This window comes from Anolis carolinensis, chromosome 2, assembly GCF_035594765.1.
Source record: "Anolis carolinensis isolate JA03-04 chromosome 2, rAnoCar3.1.pri, whole genome shotgun sequence".
Classification (NCBI taxonomy): domain Eukaryota; kingdom Metazoa; phylum Chordata; class Lepidosauria; order Squamata; family Dactyloidae; genus Anolis; species Anolis carolinensis.
The window spans coordinates 289,768,921-289,793,573 of NC_085842.1; the positions used below are offsets into that span (position 1 = coordinate 289,768,921).

Genomic DNA, 24,653 nt, shown 5'->3' on the forward strand with positions numbered 1-24,653 from the left:
TAATATGGCTAATGCCTCCTTTTCCCATATGGGCCAACATTTTTCAGTTTCACTGAACTTCCGGGACAAATATCCACAAGGTTTTAAGTTCCCATTTTGATCCTTTTGCAATAGTACTGCCCCGTATGCACAGTCTGAAGCATCGCAATGAATTATGAAAGGGCTCCTTATATCGGGGTGTTTTAGGATGGGTTCTTTTGTGAAGCATCCTTTTAGGGTTTCAAATGCCTTTTGGCATTCTGGCGTCCAACTCAGTTTGGCGCCAGGAGCTTTCACTTTTGCTGTCTCCCCTTTCCCTTTTGTTTTTAAAAGTTCAGTAAGGGGTGCGGTTATTTGCGCGAAGCCTTTTATGAAGGATCTATAAAAATTTGCAAACCCCAGAAATGATTGCAATTGCCTCCTCGTTTGAGGTACTCCCCATTCTTTTACGTCTGATACTTTAGACGGATCCATAGCTAACCCTTCTGGAGATATCCGATACCCCAGAAAGTCGATTTGAGTTTTATTAAATTCACATTTGGACAGTTTTGCGTACAGCTTTGCTTCCCTTAGTCTCTGCAAAACTTCCCGGACCAATTCCACGTGCTTTTCTTTATCTTCGCTCACGATCAAGATATCATCAAGGAATATGAATACCCCTCGGTACAACAATGGGTGTAGTATTTCATTTATAAGCTGCATAAAGCAACCCCCGCCATTTTTTAATCCAAATGGCAAAATTTTATATTCAAAATGGCCGAATGCGCAGGAAAATGCAGTTTTCCAAGTATCCTCAGGTTTGATTCTTAATTTATGATATGCTTCTATTAAATCAAGTTTAGTAAATATGCTCCCTTTCTTCAATACGGTGATTAAATCCTTTACTAAGGGCATAGGGTATTTATTGTCCTTAGTAATTGCATTTAAATTTCGATAATCAATGCACAATCTTAGGGAGTTGTCTTTCTTTCTCCTAAATAACACTGGGGCTCCGAGAGGAGAATTGGATGGCTTAATGAAGCCTCGCGCCAGGTTCTTATCGATATATTTCCTCAATTCCTCCTTCTCCTGAACAGACATGGGATACACTTTTGGTTTTGGTAAGTTTGCTCCTGGGGTTATTTCAATTTCTACTTCTATATTCCTCTTGGGAGGTAATTTACTTGCCTCTTTCTGATTGAAAACATCCACAAAGTCTCTGTATTCAGGAGGCAATAGCTGTGGGTCTATTTCACCTGCTTCATCTCCCTCGTCCTCCTCTCCTGCAATTTTGCTTATCTCCCATTGCGTCTGTTGTTCTTTAAATGCTAGGCTCTTTCCTCTCCAATCTACTTCAGGATTTGCCTGTTCGAGCCACGGTATCCCTAATATTACGTGGTATGTGGCGATAGGGGCTATCACAAAGGATATTCTTCCTTCCCATTTGCCTATTTTACATGGGACCCCCCGTATTTCCTTTGTAGATACTTCCCCAGCCGCAACTGATCCATCTAGCTGTGAAAATGCAATTGGGGAGTCAAGCAACATCTGCTGGCATTTCAGCGCTCCTGCTAGTTCCGGAGTTATAATGTTCCTAGAGCAACCACAATCCACGAATGCCCTGCAGGTGGCCCGGTTCTCTAGCCCCGATAGGCAAATTGGCACTACTAGCATGCGTTTGTCTCGACTCACCAGCCTTTCCGAAGATTTTGGGGCTTGCACCTCCTCCTCCGCGCGCCTCCCGGTTGCTGGCTTGGGTTTTGAGGGTTTTGGCGGCTCCCCCTTCCGGGCCCAACATTCTGCTGCTCGATGGCCCGTCTTCCCACATACAAAGCATCCCGGTTTGGGTTTGTTGTCATCTCCTCTGAAGGGGATCCCCGGCCTCCCTCCGGGCTTTTCTTGCTTCCTCATTTCTCCTCGACCTCTCGCCACCGGTCTTTGCTGGCCGCCGCTGCCCCTGAAGCGCTTTACTTGGGCCAGGGTGGATTCAACGCGCCCCGCTAGTTGGATCCAGCCCTGGAGTGTTTCGGGGTCATCTCTGTGCGCTGCCCAGCTAAAAACCTCGGGGCGTAGTCCCTCTTTAAATATCTCCACTTTGGTCACTTCAGACCACTCTGGTACCCTTTCCGCGAGGTGGAGGAATTCCTCTGCGTACTCGGGCACCGTTTTGTCCCTCTGCTTTATTCCTTTAAGCTGGTCTCGAGCCCTCAGTTGCTCTAGCCGGTCTCTGAACCGGTTTTCTAGTGCGGCGAGGAAGCGGGGCACTGACCTCAGGCATGGGTCGCGTCTGGCATGTAGTTGTACATACCAGCTGGCAGCTCCTCTCTTTAGTGTGTTGCCGATGGCTCGAACCATGCTTGCTTCGGAGGGGAATGTGTGTGCATTATCTTCCATGTATCCTCTGATGCTAATGAGAAAAAAGTTCAATTCAGATGATTCCCCTCCGTATTCTAGTTTGAGATCTTCCCTCCTTTGCATCCACTCTGCGGCCCGTTGATGCTGTCTGGGGGGCATGGGGAAGGGTTGCATCGGGTTTCCTTGGGCGGCCCCTTTGAACACGCCGCGCCCCACTCCGGTAGTCATTCTGTGCGGCTCCCGACATTCTGCCGCTGCTGTCGGCCCTTCCACCCATCCGAATGCGGGCCTCGCTGTAGTCCCCGCACCTCGCCTTTCCTCGTCGTACGGCACATCCTCCTCCTCTTCCTGGATCTCCGGCTCCTCTCCGCCTTCGTCTGCTAATCCACTGGACCCGATCCCTGGCCCCAGTGGCCTTTCCACCCCGACACCCATTCGGGGGGTTGGAAGTTCTGTTGGAGTTGGCGGCCTCAGAGTTCCCAGAGCTCGCTGGCGCTCCATTTCGCGGGCCATTCTGTCTCGGAACTCCAGCTCCCGCCAGTATTCCTCATCTCCCTCGTCCCTCGCCGCCACGGGACTCTGCGTTGATGCGCGCTGGCCCCTCTGGCTCCAATCTCCTTCTTTACTTGGCTCTCTCTCGGCGCCATATCGGATGGGCTCTTTTTGGAGATTCTCTTCCAATAGTGGGACCAACCTCCCCACGGTTTCCGACAGCCTGGATAAATTAGTTTCCAGGATGGATAACCGCAGGGCTACGGTCTCTGGCATGCTTCCTCCAGATCCCCAACTGGTTTCTGCAGCCGCAGAGACGCCTCTTCCTCCTCTGGGAATCCTCTGAGTCACGCCGTTCGGCCTGGGGTACCCCGTAGAGGAAGCTACGGCTTGCAACGTCTCTTCTCCCAACGGCCGGGCCCCTGCTCCATTTGGGCTTTGATCTCCTTCTCCACTCATTATCACTTCACTGCGAATCCGCAGGAGGGTGAGAACGGGATTCTCGACTTAAATGTCAGGCTCACTTCAAAGGACCAGTCTGAACGCAGATCAAAGATAGCTGCTCTCAAATCCAATCTTTATTGAAGAATACATGACTTTGGAAAAGTCGAGAATGACCTAATGTTTACATACATCCATTTTTATCAGCTCTGATGCAACGTAACACCACACGCAAATATCATCATCAAACCCCACCCTATGGATCACATTACTACTATTCCCACACACTATACCAATTATAATTGTTTACACTTTCAACCCTGAGTTCCCAGGCTCATACTATCTTCTCCCGCCAGGTGCTTTCAGGGTTATTTATGTTATGACGCCAGGTCCAGGGCTCGGAAATTCAGCCCTGGGATCTGGCTCCATGACAGGTCATGACATTATTTTGATAATGATGCCTTCTTTCAAATGTACAGACCTTTTCAATAAAGAATGACAAAGTTTACAGCTAAGTCTGTAAACCTCTGGCTTTTGTGGTTGTTGATGTCAACATATCAAAGTGAAGTGTTTCAGTGATCACCCTGATTTATGAATGTTCACAAGCTGTTTACATGATGCTTATCCTACTTGAACAGCATGGGAACCAATTCCATGTGACTTGATTTCACATCAGACCTTAGAAATAATTATTTGGATAACTGACAGCTCCTTCTCATGTGAGTATCATCCTGCACAAGGGAAGCACGCAGTCGATGTGGGAAATATCTGCTGTAGGATTCAGATGAGGTCAGAGCAGCCACTGCAGTCATAATGGAGGCAAAACAGAACAAGAGTTTCTTTGGACTTTATCACATTGTAGTGGCAGTTTCTATTGCATAAGATCATGTAATAGCTTTCTGGTCCCCACTTCCTCCCAATGAAACCATCAAGGGGCTATTGATGGGCTTTGCCTTTCAATGAATTGTGCCACGGTCCCTGGACATATCTAGTGTAGTGCATCTGGGTGTTTCTGTGGTGGCATCCTCTATGCTCCCTGCACTGGAAAAACCTTTTTTAAAGCCCAGCACATTGTTATTGCTAGGCTATTGACAGCAATTGCATTGCAAAGTAAATAATAAAAATAACTTTGGGGTTCTGAATTTCCATGTATGTAAAAGGTAAAGGTTTATCCCTGACATTAAGTCTAGATGTGTCCGACTCTGGGGGTTGGCACTCATCTCCATTTCTAAACTGAAGAGCCGGCGTTGTCCGTAGACACCTCCAAGGTCATGTGGCTAGCATGCCTGCATGGAACACCGTTACCTTCCCACTGGAACCTATTGATCTACTCACATTTGCATGTTTTTGAACTGCTAGGTTGGCAAAAACTAGAACAGCGGGAGCTCACCCCGCTCCCCAGATTCGAACCACCAACCTTTCCATCAGCAAGTTCAGCAGCTCAGAGGTTTAACCCATTGCACCACTTGGGGCTCCCTTTCCATGTAGTATCCTTTAATAATTCACTGGCAAAACACACATTTTACTACTTCAGATGTTAGTCATGTTTCTGGGAATACTTGATCTGCTGATTCCAGTTTCTCCCCATCCTCTCTAGGGTACTGTCCTATTATGTGGACGGAGGTCAAAATGGGGTGCTAGACAGAGAAGGATAGTCCATTTTACGGGGGGGGGGGGGGGGGGTTGAAGGAGTAAAACCATTTCTCATCATTTTCCTGTTATTCCCCCCACCCATGTCTCCATCGTGGATACAACCCTAGTTTATGAAATGGGAAGTGGGGATGAGGAATAACCAGTGAAAACAGGGGAAATGGTTTTCCTCCTTCAACTCCCCCCCCCATAAAATGGACTACCCTTCTCTGTCTAGTGCCCTTTTTGGCCTCTGCCTGGATAATGGAACGGTACCCTCTCTGGTTTTTGAGATACAGAACGTTTTGTTATTTACCAGACACTATCTGCTTGCCCATAGAAAATCATGATAAACATGTTTAAGAAACTAGAGCTGAAGCAGTCTATCCAATGCAATTTTCTGACTCGGCATACCAAATAACCTCAAGAACAGCCCTAAAAATCAAGACACCAAGGCTGTGAATTGGCTGAAGCTCCCAGCATTATTGACCATTGGCTATGTTGATGGAGCTGATAACCAACAACATCTGGAAGACTGCCCTTGGTTTACTCTTGCTTTAGAACCTTCTATTTCAAGAGACTGCATTCACTTCTAGCTTCCAGAAATACAATTACATGCTGCTAGATAGAAATTCAGACTGCCAAGTAACTTTCTCTAAGATTCCTCATGTAAATAAATAAGGTTAACCAGTGGGTGTTCATGAACAAGTGCAAAAGCAAACCCTAGTTTCCAGAGTAGTAGTCCATTGCTTCGCAGTGGCCCACTACATTAGAAAGTTATTAATTAAATACATATTTTCTTCAACTTGTTTATAGAGCAGAACTTTCCAATTTCCCACAACAATTTGAAATACAAATTTGCATCCAACCATTAGAAATATATTAATTTAAAATTGAGAGAAACCTAAGGAGAAAAACAAAATTGACTCGTGATTTTAAGGGTGCATGAAGTAATACTAACTAGATAACATTAGAATAATAATAATAAAAAGAAATATGGACAAGAAATCACTTCTTTTTGTTTTTTTAAAGGGCCAAAAATTGCAAATTGACCAGTTTTGTTGGCTTAAAAAACTCCTATGATTAGAAGATTCCATGTTTAAAACATAGCATGAATGTACTTATAGCTAGAAATGGCTAGCCCTTTAGGAATTAATTTGGAGGAGGAAGAAAGGAAATTTATTCCATCTGAAGAGAAAACTCAGATGTAATGTCCTGCTACTGTCAAGGTTGCACCTGTCTGTTGTATAAATAGAAAGTTACAGCTTGCACTAATATATAGTACAGCTTTGAACGGCACTGTAATTCCTTTTTAAAGGAATTGTCAGACAGTAAACACAGCTGAATATTTTGAGCTAAAAAAAAACTTTAGTAGCAGTCCAGGTCTTTTTAACATGCATCAGCATGTACAAATTAGTTAGATCTTTTCTATGCTGTTGATCTGGGCTGGAGGTGAAGTATCGTAGTAAAGTAGAACTCCAGACTGATGTGAGGATCTAGGCCAGCACTTCTCAATCTTTCATCCCCCAGCTGTTTTGGATTTCAGCTCCCAGAATTCTTGACCATTGAGCAAACTAATTTGGGCAACTAGGAGTTGAAGTTCAAAGCAAGAGATGAAGGTGGACAATTTTGCAAAGTTGTCGCAGCAGGCTTCCTAAATAACAACATAGATGAAAAATGTTCAACTACATTTGCTAGAGTGAATTCATTGAAACAGTGGAATTCTTACACTTTCTGTTGATGCAATTAATTTTCTCTAGTTGGGACTAACAAATGGAATTACTGTTGCATTCAGCGGTTAGTTCAATAGGTCTACTCTAGCTGGGAGTAGCAACTGGATTTAGACCCAAAAAAACTGGAGTAATCCAGTGAAGCTTTGCTGGGTACTTGGGGATGTGATGGAGGCCATAAAATAAACCTTCTTTGCAACATTGACTACAAGTGAGGTCAATCTCACAGCGAGTTTTTGCAGTTTATCATCACCTAGCCAGAATTACCCAGAAAATCCATGTGTGTAGAGGAGAAGGGGTAGGAAATGATGAAATAGCTGGCTTAGGCTAAATGTGCTAAGATTTCAAGCAGCACGTATTGCCAGCCATTTAGGATGCAAAAGGTTGACACTTCCACACAGCTGTTTTGAGTTGTTCGTACACACTGTGAAAAGGGGAGCTGCAACAACTGCTAATGTGCAACCTCTGGCCTTCAAACAAGAGACTTCTATGCACATAGACGGCCAATGATGTCATTTGGGACAGTCCACAAACCCCCCAGCTACTCTTTGGGACAATAGGAGCTTTCATGTTTCTTCCTCCTTAGCGTGCGTGAGCCATTCTGGTCAATTTGCAGCTCTGTACTATGTCAGTCTTTATTTCTACCAGGCTGTGTCCAAAGGCTAGTTAATCCAGTTCTTACTTCATGGCAAGCATAAATACGTTTACTTGGAAATATGTCTGTTCATATAAATGGAACACATTATCTTCATCCCTCCCCACAAATTATTCTAACAGCCTGCAGTTCAATTCCCATATACTGAAATATATACCAGTGAGAGTTCCATGTATAGAAAGATGCTTCAGTTAACAAGCCCCTTGTTTTTGCAGAAGCCCAGCGAATAAAAACAAGATTACAACATTATGATTCAACTTTATGTGCCATAGTTCAATCCTATGGGATCATGAGGTAAATAGTTTGATGAGACACAAGAGTTCTCTGGTTGAAAATTTAAAATGTCCTTCCTTAAACTGCAAATCTTACATTGTTTAAGATGGAACAATGACAGTAAAAGTGGAATCATAGTGCTATAATTGTGTAGCGTAAACCCGTCCTGTCAGGTTTGTGACCTGTCAGTGGTAACAGGAATATAGCTCTTCCACACTGGCAAGCCCATATCAATGGTAACAAGCAGGCCACTGTGCAACTATGTTGAACTAAACAGGACTTTGATCTGATCCAGCATGCCTCTTCTTTTGTTTGTAAGACTGCCATCATCCCACCTAACACAGAAAACCAGATTGAAAGTGTGCCTGGTCAAATGAGTCAAGCCAGATACCATTTGGTCAAGACACACAGTTGCTGTTGAGTCCATGAAGCCTTGAGCAACTCAGAATGGGTTCATCACGAGTGTTGAAGTTCTCTGCTTTAAGAAATTGGGAAACTCTTGCACCATTACTGAGAACATGCTAGTTAGATCAAAAACAGAAAATGTAGGATAGTGGGACAGACTCACAGAGTCCCATGCACCTACCTTCATTTACTTGTACTCAAAACTGGAGGATTGTTGGATGGGATGGGGAAAATCTTATAATTTATCACTATAAATGTTACTTCACCACAGGTGTTGTTTTGTTGTTGGTGGTGGTGGTTATTGTTATTATGTTTATTTATACCCCACTTTTTTCTTTCCACAAAGGAGACTCAAAGTGGCTAACACTAATCTGCTACTATACATAGAATGGAAGTGAGCAAAACTGGGAGATTGCCCTTCCCTCAAATAGCATCTAACCAACCGACAATTATATAAGCCAGGACAGCATACTTATTCAGTATCAAGTCCTGGCTAGCCGGACCCTGGCCCTCCAATCACCAATGAGCAGTGCTTTCAACACAGGAGGCCTGCCACCAAGGTCACTCAGGTTTGCAGAATTATGAGTTGGTTTGGAGAGCTGTCAACACCCAGTCATAAGTCTCTCACAGTTAAGTAACTGCCTATCCATATTATATCTCCCTCAAACTGCCAGTTGTGGGTTAGTGAAGCTTTTGTACAACCAGAGCTTGCGAAGGCTAGCTTGTTGGACTCCAACTTCCTGAGACTCCAAATCATCATGGCTGGCTAAGAGTCATAGTCTAAGAAAACTAACTTCTCTAAGTTCTGAATCCAAGTATCAGAAGAGCACCTGGTTGCAGAAGTCTGCCATATAGTCATATAAAAGTATTAAATAGTATTGCAGGTTGAGTATTCCTTATCTGAAATGCTTAGAAGCAGAAATGTTCCGGATTTCAGATTTTTCCAAATTTTGGGAATTACCATGTTTGTCATGAGAGAACTTGGAGTTGGGACCCAAGTCTAAACATGAAATGTATTTATGTTTCATATATACCTTCTACCCATCACCTGAAGGTACTTTTATAAAATACTTTTAATAATTTTGTTCATGGAACAAGGTTTGTGTACACCAAACCATCAGAAAGCAAACTATCTCAGCTAGCCGTGTGGGCAATTTTAACTTTTGGAGTTCTCTGGGTAAGGGATGCTCAACTTGCAGCTGTATTTAATCTTGAACCAAAATTAATAAGACTTTTATTTCAGTCAGATATTGACTGGTTTGTCTTTACAGCAACCAAAGCTTCTAAGCAATTAAGATCTCTGGATCTTCTTATATGTCAGAACAGCTGCTGTGATATTATTGATAGGGCTGAGATACTGCACTTGGCCACAGTCCTGATGGATTTCTCTGAGGGTTACCACGTCTTAGGGGGCCACATGTGCTGTTGAAGTAAGGCATTCAAGCACTGATCAGAAGAAATTCATAACACATTGATTGTTACAGGAAATAAATGGTGGTCGGGGAAAATGCATCTCTCTGCTGTAGCTTTATGTTAATGGTATATCTGGGGAGGATGTTTGGATTCAGAGATAAAGTTGGCTCATGGTTTAATTTATGCAGTATCTGTTATTATACATAAAGCCAGAGAAACTGAATATTTGGGAAAGAGGAAAGCAAATTAAATTTCAAGGAAAGCGCCAAAGAGCTTACTCAGAAAAATTCCTCCAAGGGGATGGCTGAATTACTATTGTGATCACATGAGTTTTTATGAGAAAAACAGAGGAAAGGGAGCAGCACTAAATGCAACCATCCAATCTAATTATGTGCATTTTATAATCAAATTAATATTTCCCAGCATATGCTGGATATCTTTGTGAGGGAAAATTGTTGAACAGTTAAATAAGTCAATAGGATGTTCCATTTTCTTCTAACATACTGTTTGCAGAAGATATTTTTCTCTCAGCATGATTGAACTCGTCAATAGAGCAGCCTGTCTCAACCTCATGCGCTAAAGATACAGCTCCCATAATCCATTATCGCTGGTCATGTTGGGCTGGACTGAGGGGAGTTGAAGGCTAAGTGTAGTTTCTCAATCTTTTAATTGTAGAGTGAAGAATCATTTTTAAAGATCAGATTTCAGGGAATCTCTACATTGAAACATTTATATCTATAATATCATCAGAAAGCTTTTTCCTCAGTCACAATCTCTCATGGAACATCTAGTAACCTTTTCCAGAACCTGAAGTTTTTAGGGAACCCTGAGTGAGAAACATTATTCCAGGACAGTGATTCCCAACCTTTGATTCTCCAGGGATTTGAGACTTCAATGTCCAGAAGCCCCAGACAGCTTGGCCAACTTCAGGAATTCTAGGAGCTGAAGTCCCATTCTCTAGAGGACCAATGGTTGGGAACCACAGCTGTAGAAGGTACCAAGTTGCAGGAAAAGAATCCAGTAGTCACATGCCAAGAGGCATGAATTAATAAGGGTGAGCAATGTGTGGTCCTTCATGTACTCTAAATCCCATTGTATATTGTATATTGTATTACACATTGTATAATGTATAGAATTGCTGGGATTTAACATTAGAAATGGGGCTGTGATGGCGCAGCAGGTTAAACTGCTGAGCTGCTAAACTTTCTGACCAGAAGGTTGGTGGTTTGAATCCGCGGGGCAAGGTGAGCTCCAGCTGTTAGCCCAAGCTTCTGCCAACTTAGCAGTTGAAAAACATGCAATGTGAGTAGATCAATAGGTACCGCCCCAGTGGGAAGGCAATGGTGCTCCATGCAGTCATGCCGACCACATGACCTAGGAGGTGCCTATAGACAACACTGGCTCTTTCGCTTAGAAATGGAGATAAGCATCACCCCGCCCAGTTGGATACGACTAGACACCTTTATCTTTACTTTTAACATTAGAAACGTCTCCCAGATTCCTGACTCCTGAATTAAAACCCCCCTAACAATGTGAACTCAACCCAGATAACTGGTTATATGAATTCTTCTGAAGTGTATGTCCAAATATGTAAGTAAATAAGCAGATATTTCAATAATCAGGTAACTTCTGAAAATGTATCCAGTATACCCAAGAACAGCAACAATGAAGTAAAGTGAGGAGAACTCAAGCTATCATACGATAAACATTTTAAGTATTACCAATACAATTGTATGTGTGCTTATTCAGCAGTCAGGTCCAGGCTGTTCTGTAGGGTTTAAGTTAGGGTGCATACTATTGTAATGTGTAGTTGGAAAACCAAGCTGGGAGTGGGAGTGGAAAGAACACTGCATAGTTTACCAGATTAAATATATGCTTCTATGTCTGGCAAAAATGCACATGCTAGCTGGCAAGCATTCAGCATGTGGCATGAAAGAAAACCACAAAGCCATAGCATTTTAAAAAGTTTTTACTGGAATCCCCAGCCAACTGGACCTGGTGAAGTAAATGGGTACATAATCATTATCTGTCATGTCCTATCAAGGTATCAAAATGCTTAGAAAACTAATGGGCATATCCAGACAAAATTTAGCTACAGTGTATAGCCGCTTTAAGAAGCTGCAATTGGTTTACTCAGATGATTGTAGCTATGAGGTTGAGAGATCAGAAATGAAGTCTTCTTGACAAGGTCAGTATCTAAACCTCAACAGTGTTGCATGGTTATTTTCATGTTGCTTTAAGTCAGTGTTTTTCAACCTGGGGGTCCGGACCCTGGGGGGGGGGGTTCGTGAAGGGGCTTCAGAGGAGTCGCAAAAGACCACCAGAAGATACATATTTCTGATGGTCTTAGGTGACCCCTTTGACAGAGAAGGCTGAAGATCTCTCCGCCTGTCCTTTGGCCCAATTCTATCATTGGTGGGGTTCATGGGGCTCTTTGATTGTTGGTGAACTGTAAATCCCAGCAACTACAACTCCTAAATGTCAAAGTCTATTTTCCCCAAACTCCATCAGTGTTCACATTTGGGCATAATGAGTATTCATGCCAAGTTTGATCCAGATCCATCATTGTTTGAGTCCACAGTGCTCTCTGGATGTAGGCGAACTACAAATCCCAAACTCAAGGTCAATGCCCATCAAACCTTTCCAGTATTTTCTGTTGGTCATGGGAGTTCTGTGTGTACCAAGTTTGGTTCAATTCCATCATTGGTGGATTTCAGAATGTTCTTTGATTGTAGGTGAACTATAAATCCCAGAAACTACAGCTCCCAAATGGCAAAATCAATCCCCCTCAAACCCTCCAGTATCCAAATTTGTTCATATTGGGTATTTATGCCAAATTTGTTCATATTGGGTATTTATGCCAAATTTGTTCATATTGGGTATTTATGCCAAATTTGGTCCAGTGAATAAAAATACATCCTTTGTATCAGATATTTACATTATGATGTAAAGGTGCTTTTAGGATGTTTTTAAGATATTTTTAAAGATGTTTTAAAGATGTTTTAAGATGTTTTTAAATTGTTGATTTTAGCCGGTTCTTGTAAGCCGCCCCGAGCCCTAGGGGAGTGGTGGCATATAAGTTTGAAAAATAAATAAATAAATAAATAAATAAATAAATAAATAAATAAAATGATTCATAACATTAACAATATTACAGTTATGAAGTAGCAATGAAAATAATTTTATAGTTGGGGGTCACCACAACATGAGGAACTGTATTAAGAGGTCGTGGCATTAGGAAGGTCGAGAACCACTGCTTTAAGTGGTTTCAATGCTAAGGCAAACCTACCACAGGGTTTTCTGTGAAAGATTTGTTCTGAAGAAATTGACATTGCCTTTCCCTGAGGCTGAGAGAGTGTGACTTTCCCCAGTGTCACCCAGTGTGTTTCAAGGCTAGGTGGCAATTCAAAGTCATTGTAAAATACTCAAACCACTACACCATGTTGTTGCATACTTGGACTTTTAAGAAATGTCAATCGTACATTTCTTGTCCACAGCTAAGTTGCTCATTGCAATATATATATATCCCAACACACTTGCAAGAAGCTAAACAGGAAAAAAACCAGCAAGAGCAAGGAATCAAAACAAACACTTAACAAAAATTCAGTTACAGTAGAGTTAACTTATGTTGGGTTATCTGGTCCTATCGTAGCCTTGCTTGTTGAATTAGTTCAATTGCACAAATGGTGTACTTAGTATGTACTCTCAATGGAATGGCTTATACTGACCTTCATTTGATATGTATCCATTGGTACTGTTTTTAAAAAATTCCAAATACATGCAAACAATCACCTTGTCCAGATTTACCACTGGGCTGCTTTATGGGCAACAAAACTATTTTCTATAGTATCAGGGGGACTTCAATTAACTGTAATTCTGTAAATGTAGCCCCAAGCATAAATATAATACTTATCCTCCAGTCAGATATCTGATACATGATCATTCACAATGATAATCTAGTTCCCTATTCTATTTTGTCAAACATTTCTCCCTTTCTAAAAGATAAAAATCATTTTAGATCTTAAGCCTTACGTAGTGTCTACTTTGTTTCTTTAAACAGTTGATTAAATTATTTATCAGTGAGGTACTATAGAAATAATAAAATGGCCTTCCATATATTTCTGTTTATTAGTGCTGGCCCCCACATTGGGTGATGAACTCAGGCAACAGATGCTGGAAAGAGACAACTAAGCCTGCCCCTACACCTGCCAAAATCCTTGGAAGTAAACTTTTCCAGAGTTTCCAGTCCAAGCCAATCACCATGGAAGTGCCCTGAAGCTCTTTTGGAGTCCAGACAGCCCTGACTTTCTAGGGGCTGCCATCGCTGTTTTGCCAACCAGATCCAGCTCTCTGGTAAAGGCTTGTTGGTAATGTCACTTCTGCTGAGCGTGCCCAGCCATGCGATCTCCAGAAACTTTGTCACCAGCCATGGTTTCTGCCAGCGAGCTGCTTCTAGCTGGTAAAAACGTGATGGGTATTTCTGAAGTGTGGACATTGTATCACCCTAGATCCAGCCCAATCCAGCTGTCCACACTTCAAAAACATCATGGTAATTGTGGTTTCCCTTGTGCGGGATTAACAACTTGAAGCAGAGCTTCTTCTGTGAAACAGGCCAAACATCATATGGATTGCTTGCAGTGATTGCAAGCTAAGTCCATTTTATTTGGCCCATGTAAACACTACCTTAGTGTTGTAGGAGATGGCTCATCAATCTTTAAGCTAATATCTGCCTTTAAGTGTGTTGTCAAATACTGTCCAATTGTCACTCTCATAGGAAAACCTTGTATTTTGGATGCCAGCATTAGTCCAGGCTGAACTATAGCTCTATTAGTGCAGATTGGTTTTTTAAAGCATATGTTCTGGGCACCTAAATCTAAAATTTTTATGTTTGACTGTATTTATTCTAAGTATAGCTCTGCAGACAAAACAGAGCAGCTTTCTTTACCACATAGTCCAGATAGAAGAAAGGGAAACTAGCAACTGGGAGTTCCTTTTTTAAAATGACTGTACCAGATGTTCTGTTTTTACAATACTGACAGGAGGAGGCTTACTGTTAGCCTTTTCCATTTCCCTTCACATAACTTTTGCAGCTCCATGTAATATGTGGGTTACACTGGTAAGCAGTATGATGAAAACTTGAGGCACACAATTTACGCTTTTGTGCCCTAGTCCTGTGCTTGTTTATGGTCAGTTCTGCGGAATCAAACACAATTTATTTCTAAGCAGGAAGGGGGCAGAATCCTCTTATGTCCCATCTACACTAACCATTTAATGCAACTTCAAACCAGTATTGGAGAAAGTGGTTTTGCTGTACAGAGGATTACATAGGAAATCCTAGAACCAGTTTGAGTACCAGATGGCAATTACACAAACCATAGTACACTGATGTGCGTTAAGGACTTTCTTTTACACACTTTTGTGGGAGTTTATTGTCTGGCCAGTGTAGGTAGGGCCTTAGTCACTTATACCCAGGGATTGCTGCAATGTTAAGGACTTTCTCAAATGAAGTACAAGGACCATCTAGTAACCTCCTTGCACAGCGTTTCTTTCCTGATTGTCAAATGACATCCAAATGGCATAGCTCTACTCTGCCAACCTCATTGGCCAGATTACTGGGGAAGAGGAGCAGCCTTCATCCCTTACAGCTCCAGCATTAGGTAAGCTAGCAGACCTTTATACATTGTCAGTGTTAAACTGGATTTCAACCTCACTCTGAGAGAAAGTGCCAGGGCACCTCCAATACAGAATCCCAGGGACATAAAGTTTTTCAAACTTATCAGAGATTTGTCCCCAAAAAATACAATAACATGAATCTTACCAGTGTAATTGTAGGAAGGTGCTTAGCTGGTTTTCTTTGGAATTCTGATAGCGAGTTTGAGCAAGCTCATTGGAAGGCTTATGGTGCAGTTATGTGGCAAGGAAGAAATTATACTTCTCTGCCAACATTGTGGTGCTGCCTCAAGTGGTCAGTTTTTTTTAAAATATAAAGACCAATCGAAAGCCCAGTGTGAAAAATTTGCAAGGCACTTTGCAGACAAATCACTTGGATCCACTGACTTGGATGCTGTGCTTGACATAATTCCAGTACATGTAATCTTGGCGCCTGCTTGCCATGTTATTGGATCCTGTCTAGTTTGTGCAGCCTGAGGACAGGATCCTTGGAGAGATGAAAGCTAGCTACCATATGTATACTGGATTCTTGCCTCACTTGGCTTCTGAGAGCAGCTTGGAAGGGCCTGGCCAAGTGTGTAATGGGAGCAGTGAATACCTCACTGCATCAAGGGAAGTGACTATCTTGCCTAAGAGAAGCATGGTGAAGTTGTTACTTAAAAATTTCTACCTGGAGTCAATCATTCTGAATAAAGAATGGCTGGTCTCTAATAATCCATTTTGGGGATAAGATTCTGGAGTGTGTAATGTCCACCCAACTGCGAGGCTTCTGGATGAGATGCATTATCGAGATATATTGGTTGAGATGATGATAACTTTTGTCACTTTGATGGATGACCTACACAGGGAACTGGAGAAGAAGAGTATCTCCCTGTTGGTTCTGTTGGATTTCTCAGCAGCTTTTCATAGCATCAATCATGGTACCCTTTTGTCCTGCTTCTCTAAAAAGCTGCTGGCAGTGAACAATCAGATTTTTGTCCTCTATGCCATCAATATCCTGCTAAATTGCATGTTACCAATATTAAAAAGATGAAAAGGGGCTGTATTGGGAGAAGCTTTGTATTCTGGTAATGAAAAAAAAAACTACTAAAAGTAATATGGACACTGAGAAAAATGAAGGGCTTCTGATCTAGTGGTTATTGTCTCCAGAACACACTGTTTGGGAACTTAAGATTGTTTTTACTATGCATACAACATATTTAGCAGTAAATTTGCATTTGTGGAGTTTTCCATGGGATTAACTGGTGCCTCAACATCATGCCAACTCCCATCAATGCTACCAATTCTCAAATGGCCGCTCAAAGCAATTAGAATTGCTCTGCAATCTTCAGAGTAAAACAACGGATACCAGAAAACTGCAGATAAATTGAATGGCTGATCAAAGGTCCTATTCCATACTTATGCTGAGTCTCTCTCTCTCACACACACACTTTCTTGACTATTTCAAAAGCACAAGTGATGTGGGATAGAACTGCAATGTATTTGGCAGAGATTCAAATACCTGAAGGATTACTCCTTGATTCATAGTTAAATGCAAGCTAAAATTCACAAGGATAGAGAAGTGTAGACACTGTACAGTTGAAGGAGTCAGTTTCTTCATAATAATTGAACTACTACAATACCCCAGTTTTTCAGAAGCAGCAAGAAATTTTTTGGCTTTTGCTATGTATTTTAATGTTGTAACTTGTACTATTTTATGTATATGTCAATTGTTGTTTTTAGGGCTTTGTCCCCATGTGAGCCGCCCCGAGTTTCCTTGGGGAGATGGAGGCAGCATATAATAAATAAATAAATAAATAAATAAATAAATAAATAAATAATAAGAAGCCTTCTCTTTACACACTCACTTATATGATATCTCTCATATGGATATAGTTCAGCCAATCTCTTCTGTATATTATCTGTATTAAAAATCTAATATAAAATGGCATCTAAACATCTGGACGATTTATATTAATTCTGTATATTCCCTTCATTACTGTCAACAGAGGGTGGTCCATTCAGCGCACATCCCCATTTTAGTGCAAATTATGGTGCATAAATATTGATACACTGGATTACTTTGAATGTCTTTATACAGGTTTATTTCATTTGTAATTTTGTTGTGCAAACAACACAGTTCTACAGAAGTTCTACAGAAGAAAAAGAGGATGGTTTTACAGAGAAAATTGCACATACATCACACAATTATTCATCCAACAGTTTTCCCCTAAGGAACAATCTTGCTCTTCTCGAAAGGACAGGACTTGAGGGATGATGCAAAAGTTAAGAAATTAAAAATACTAGTAAATGTATGTTTTATATGTTTTAATATTGAAATGAATATGTTTTATGAAATGAATATGTTTTAATATTGAAAATAAAACAATCTTCCTGTTAATGTATAGGAGAGTGATAGGCAACCCCAGCCAGCATGATCAGTTTGAAATAATTGTGAGGACTATAGTAATTCCTTTTTGAAGATCACATAAATTGGCTATGATCACAATAACATGTAGTTCTGAATTTAACAATTCAATTACAAGTTGAGAGAATAAATATTTCAATTTGTCCCGAATCTCCAACTATTCAGCTATGGTAGACTTTCTTTATATATATTCATTTTCTTCATATATTTATATTTATTACTTATGTCTTCTTTCCTAAAAACAAACCTCTAACATGCTAAAAACCTTCCTCATAAGGATGCTGTTGCTCCTTTTTGCACCCCTTTCAGCTCTATAGCATCATTTTTGTAATGCAATGACCTGAATTATAATATTTCAAGTATGGTTTGACCACGGGTTTCCATAAAGGCATTATATTGATGTACGACAGTTTTATTTTCTAGTGATCCTTGGCATTGAGTTCACCCATTTCAAGGCTGTCACACATTGAATCAACATGATCTTAAGATCCCTTGCCAGGTCAGTCACTACTAGTTGAGATCATACAAGTATATTCTATCAGTATGCAAGCAAACATAATATTTTATGTTCTTACTTTTCTTGCATTTATTTATACTTACCTCATATACTCATGTGTAAGTCTAGAAATTATAATTTAAAAATAAACAAAAAAACTGGGTCAACTTATACACAGTTCAATGTGAGTATTCTACTTTAACTCTTATCAGAAAAGGAACCATCCTTTTCTCTGCCATAGTACAGGTCCTAGCCTCTTTGACTGCTTGGGTGCAGAAATGGTGGTGGCAGGCAAGAGCAGCTGACTCTCTGAGCTGGCATTGGTGTATTCTGTTCTATGTGGAATGATCCTTGACCTATCCATGGATCATATCAAAATCCATAATTTTGGACCTAAAACATGCTCCCAATTTATATGAGAGTTCAACACAAACATGAGTGTATACAGTAATGATACTGAATTGCATTTGACCAACTGTCTTTTTGGAAAGATCCTTTTGGTTTTTTTTTGGGGGGGGGGTTGCAATCTACAGTTTGTTTTATTTGGTGTTGTCAGTAAACGTTACTGTTCAGCTCCAACTCAAGGTCATTTATCAACAAAATTAAAATTGGTTTTTGAGCAACCTCTATTATGAGAACTGTCTATCAACCAAGACTTTATTACAGTCCATGACCAGCACAGAGAAGGACACAAATGCCCTGGGATGGGGAAACACAGTTCCTTAGGGAGGCAATCATAAAACAGATTAGAAAACAGTTTTTTAAAAACAGTCCTGTTTAAAAACATTTAACAAAGCAGTTATGGGACCAAGGGGGGAGGGGAGTCTGACAGGAGTCAAAACACTAGGGGAGCACTAGAGGGAGAGGGAGAGGCACATTGCAAGTCCAGCAACTGTCTATTTGCCTTCTATTTTTATAACCAAAACTGATTTTTAGGGCAGCCTGAGATGTTTACTCAGAAGTCTTTGCTAATGGACTTCATCAAAAACTTTTGAAAAGTCTCAAGGTTTATGGAATAAGATTTCACTGCAGAACCAACACATTTTGGGTACAGGATTGATATGAACCCTGGTATTGCTAAGACTTTGGTGAGTAGGAGTTAGAAGGTTGCACTCACAATCATTTTGGAATAGATCCATTATGGATAGTATGACAAGGTAAAGGTGAGAAAATGGAATGGCATGAGATTTCGAACAAATGGCTCATTCCACCTTCTTTACAACATCAGCCTCTAGTGAAAGCCGTCTGTTGGCAAGTCTGCAATCGAGCATCTGACTTCAAATGTAAAATAATTTAGAAAATCCTGCTCCCTGCCCCATGACTCAGAGCTTTCCAACAAAAATAATGTTTCCCAGCTGGCCAGTGATTTTAGGAAAGCGGCATCATTTTACACACTGCTTTAGAGACATGTCATAGACAAAAACTAACATCCAAATGGCATATTTTATGACTGTAAGAGAACTTCAGACACAATCAGAGGTGAAATTGGATCTCCCAACTGGGCTTTTGAGAAAGAACTGAATCCAGAGGACTGAAGCTGAAGTCAAAGAAGTAAAAATAAATCAGAGCAGAAGCATCTGTTGTTTCCCTGAGTTTCCAGGCTGATTCATGTGTGTACATTTGTGCGCACTGGTACACAAGGACACTGAAGGGTTGGCCCTATCATTAGGCAGAGGGAGGTAAACATTTCAGGCAGCAGCAATTGGGAAGTGGCTAAAAAGCATTGGAGGAGAAAGCTGTGTGTTGCGCAAAAGAGCGCATCACGATGCATTGAGACACTTTGTTGAGAAAATGGTCACCGCTGCAAGATTTTTTGTATTTCGGGACTTTTTTCCTAGAAAAGAAATCTCATCTCAAACTGGAGGTGGGAAAACATTTTTGCACAGAAAACAGAATTTTTGTGCAAAATCAACTGGTTTGTGCAAAAATGTATGCTAGACCCACATTTTTGAGTAAAAAAATATGCATGTTTTCAATACTTATGAATTTGCTTCAAACGTATCCTGAAGTGCCAAAAACCATGCATAGAAATTCTTGTAATCTTGCCCAGTGGGGAGAAAACCTTTGCAAATATTTGTTCTTGTACAAAAAAAAATGAAGTTAGGATGTACATTCCCCTGCTGTGTAGGCCTTCCCCCTACATCCAAGGCCCCCAGGCTCCAGTTGCCTCTGGATCACATCGAGGATCATCGTCTGGGTAGAACACAGGAACAGAGTTCTTATAGTAATGCTGGAGGCGAATGAGGAGCTTTTTCACAATGTCAGGGTATTGATCAGATAAATCATTTCTTTCCTCAGCATCATGAACAATATCAAAGAGCCAAAGTTTCTTTGTCAGTGGGTCAGATGACATTGTCTTTGACTCATTGAATAAAGATGGTGGTGGAAACCAGTGACTGCAACCTAAGAACAGGATCAGAGAGGATTAGACGTTAGTTGGAGCAGTTTCATAATATTTCTCCCCAGCATGTTCACAGATCCGACTTAATTTCAGAAGGATGGAATAGAACTTGCCACCTGGAATTACATTTTTCTGTTTTGGTCTGCTAATGGGGAATAAGAAAAGTTCCTGGTATAAATGTGTGTCAATCTTGTGCTTACATTGTTGTCTTTTAGATGGTAAGTTAAGACATTTTATCAGTTGTTTTAAAGTAAAATGTCATTTATTTGTTTGTTTAGATGTGGTGAGAAAGAAATTTGTAATTTTAAATCAGATAGGGGAATAAATTATCCTTTGACTTGCACCCTATATGTCCCAACCAGCATGGCCAAAGTTCAATGCGTGTAGGCAATATAACTCCAAAATATTTGGAAGCCCAAACATTTCTGTTCTCTGAATTGAATTTAAATTTTGGTAGTGTTTAAATATGTTAATGTACTTAAATTATATTAATGTATTTCACTAAAATTTCATATTGTGCTCATATTAAAGGGTGACACATAACTGCCACTACAAACAAGACACTAACCTACAAATAAAATTTATATATGGAGTTCTTGCTGGCAAATAAATTCTCTTGCTGATACATTCCTTAATTGTTTCAACTGACAAGTAATCCATACTTCTTCTTGACCCAAACTTAAGTCACCAGATATGGTTTGAGATCAATGACTAGAAAGCCCAACCAGCATGGTCAAAGATCAAGAATTCGAGAAGCCGAAATCCAATATCTGGGAACTCAAGTTTGGAAACTATTGGCCTAGAAATCTAATACATTTGTGAAGAACAGTCCCACTGAAATAAATAACTTGAAGGAGGGGAGAAAGTGTAGAACTGGTCCACTGCCCGGGAAGAATTTACAATGTGTCCAGTTTCTAAATTGTGAAAATTGCAAGTAATATACAATTAAAATGAGGGGGAGATATTTATCAGCTTTATCATTCAGCTCTTTCCTTTACCTATGGAACATCAATTACTATGCAAATCAGACTATAAGATTGAAAAATCACAAATTTAAGATAACAAATATTGGTATGTACAATATGAAGCATTCAATTTTTCATGGTCCTTGGCCATATTGTAGGGGATTCTGGAAGTTTTAGTAAGAAAAAGTAACTTTTCCAAGACCTGGTGAAACTTGTAAGAATCCAAAATTACCTGGATTGCCTGTTAGCAGTTTCCACTTTCCCTGACGAATTGCAGCATGTATAGAAATATTGAAGATTGAATCTGCCCATGAATAATTACTTTGTGGTGAAGCTCCATGGCTGCTACCGGCACCTAAGATGGAACAGAAGACTAGAGTTATATCTATTGAACAATTGTACTGTTTGCATTTAGAATGCAGTTGTGGCAGAAAATATATGGAAATTTACATATTGTATTTTGTAAGAAATATTTTGACTGATTACCAAATAAACTAAGCATAAAGAACAAGTTGGCTGGGTGAGGCAGTTACTTCACACAGACGATTTTGCGTATCACAGACTTTCAACCATTATGTTATATAATTTGTTCTTGTTATAGTTTTATTGCCATGGAGAGCAAGAAGATTTTTATGGGGGTTTCTGTTTGAGCCAATAATGTGGCTAGGAACTGTGCATCTCGATTTGGAGGAGGAGATTATATTTCCTATTCAGGCACAAAATGTCTTGGACCAATCAAGGTAAAAACTGAACAAACACCTGTGGGACAAGTTTGGAAACACATACATTACTAGGGATTGAAAGAATATTATTTCTCAAATGTCAGGAAACCCTGACAAGGAAAATCCTGGACTGACAAGAATCTATCCAATCTGAAACATAATGGTGCACAACCTTACTTTTTCTGGCAATTTCTATGCAGGAAAGAGGTTTGTGTGTGTGTAAAAAGTGTATTAGAATGCAGATATATCATTTTATGTGCAGAAAATGGTGTTTTGTGCACAGAAAGTAGTTTTTTCTGTTAAAAGAATGTGAAAATTTTGTTCAGATTGAGCCCCAAACTAAATAGTCTTCAGAATCATGCAATGTTATAGTACAGTTGCTCCTCCATGCCCATGGATTTTGTAAACAAAAATTCAACCATCCAGGGCTTAAAATATATATATTTTAACTTCAAAAAGCAAAAATAGGTTTTGACATTTGTATAAGGGACACCCTTTTACTAGGCCATTGTCTAGAAGGGGACTTGAGCATCCATGGATTTCACTATCCGCAGGGAGTCCTGGAACCAAATCCCAGTGGATACCAAGGGCCAACCGTACTTTTTTGCAGTGGAAAGAATTTGTAAAATTACTTGTTGCTCTCTTCAAGCAAGAAATTAGTACTGCATTCCAAAAAATACACATTCCATGCAGACATTGTTTTCTCACCATGAGCAACCAGTGGAAAGTTCTGTAAATTTTCAGATACTACATGTCAAGATATTGATAATGAACTGAATGCTGGTGTTGAAAGGCACTATTTTCAGCAAGAGTGGTGAAACAAACCATGAACCAAAAACATTGGCAAAATCTATATAAGGTGGTATAGATACAGTCCAGCTCTGGAGCTGTATGTGGCCCCCAAGGCTGTTTTTATAGCCTTCAAATACAAAGCAAGCCTTGTACACCTTTCACAGTGGAGTAGGAGAACAAACTCCCATGTTTGTCACACAACTGTAACCTGCTAAACTTCTGTCTTCTCCACAGTCCTTGTAGGTACTGATGCTCTGTCCCATGTGAGGGCCAGGTAGTTTTTACTCCAGCATGTTGGGAACTGACACTGTATTTCTGCCCACTGGCTGTAATTATTTCTTTCTTTCTTGGATGCATGCAAGGGACTGGCTCTGGTTCAGGACCCAGTACTTTGAGCAGTGCTATTTGGTTTCCTTAGCAAGCCATTCTATGCTCACCTGGATTGTCCTTTTTCTTGCACAAAAAATTGTGAATAATCCTTTCTAGAAGCTGCCAGAAGTGGCAATTTGCCTCTTAAATAGGTCCCAATATCCCCATGCATTATATAGGCTTCCTTTACCTTTTGACACTTTCCTTTCCAGTGGCTTGCTCTTTCACAACTTGCAAATTCAAATTTGAGGACCTTTGCCTTTGTCAGTTTTTCTTGCCTATAGAGACTCACTTGGGACTAAACACTCATGTGCAGATTATGCGAGCAACACATGCCTGCATGTGGTTGGCCCCAAGTGAGCCTCTGTAATTCTTTCATGTTCCCTATGCGGTGTCTACTTTCCAACCAATTTTGCTTTCTGACTCTGCTGCAGTCCCTAATCCATCAGATAAGTGTGGCCATTTCTGGCGGTCCATTAGTCCCCCTCATGGGAGCAATCTGTTCTCTGGAATCACTGAATTTTCTGGGGGTTTTTCACACTACATAGTATGATTTTACTTTAACCGCTACAGTTATGTCCTATGAAATCCTAGGATTTGCCATTTACAGTGTATGGCGCATCTCAAAGCAGTGTGGACACGATGGCACCAAAAACAGCCTCTTTCTAGAAAAGGATAGATGATTTCAGAACCCGGTGAATTTGTGTAATTTCACATAGAAGTACATAGTATGTGTGTGTGCATCCACATGCATATGTGCAGGAATACATTTTTGCTTCTGCACTAGCACAAAGGAAAGAATATGTGACCACCACTGCTGTGGGAGGCCTGGGAACATGGTTGGACCTTTAATCTGCAGTAAATACTATAATCAACATGTATCCCAAAGCCTCCAGCCTAGTGAGAGGGATGCAGCCTAGAATAACCACAATGCTACACTACAAATCTTTCAAACAAATGCACACATAAGCCACAATTTATACAATTTTCTTTAACTCCATCCCTACTCACAACTCAAACCAGCTGGCTATAGTAATACTGTTATTTTATTTTATTTTATAGGGCAACACCCCTATGACATGTATCTGTAAGTCTCTTATGGTGATCTCATGAATTTTATAGGTTGTTCCAAGGCAAGGAATACTCAGAGGTGGATTTCCAGTTCCTTCCTCTAAACACACAACCCCATTACATCTCTCCTATCAAAATCCAATTTGTTGTCCTCCAAATGACCCCCCCACCAGGTGGCATGGGTGAGAGTCACATGGCTTTTTTTTTTTGCTACATCAGGCTTTTCTGAGCCCAGGATATGCCTTTTTTCCAGTAGGAAGCAACTAAGGGCACATTCACACAACTTAGTTATAGTGCTATTATTCCACTCTAAACTGACGTGGTTCCAGCCCTGAGGTTGTTTTTTTTGGGGGGGGGGGGATATTAGAGGGTTCTGACTACGTTTTCTAAATATTCCTCCCTACACCAG

The 24,653-nt window shown here is 40.6% G+C and overlaps 1 protein-coding gene across 1 annotated transcript in view; it reads right to left on the minus strand.

Moving 5' to 3' along the window:
- Positions 1 to 17,088: 17,088 nt before the first annotated feature.
- The window catches only part of arsb (arylsulfatase B), a 95,164-nt gene continuing 87,599 nt past the window's right edge, over positions 17,089 to 24,653 (minus strand). The window contains exons 7-8 of the mRNA XM_008102914.3: positions 21,523 to 21,645; positions 17,089 to 20,327 (exon numbers count right to left, since the gene is read on the minus strand). Of these exons, the coding sequence (XP_008101121.1) occupies positions 20,062 to 20,327; positions 21,523 to 21,645 (389 nt within the window). The 3' untranslated portion in view covers positions 17,089 to 20,061. The remainder of the gene's footprint in view (positions 20,328 to 21,522; positions 21,646 to 24,653) is intronic.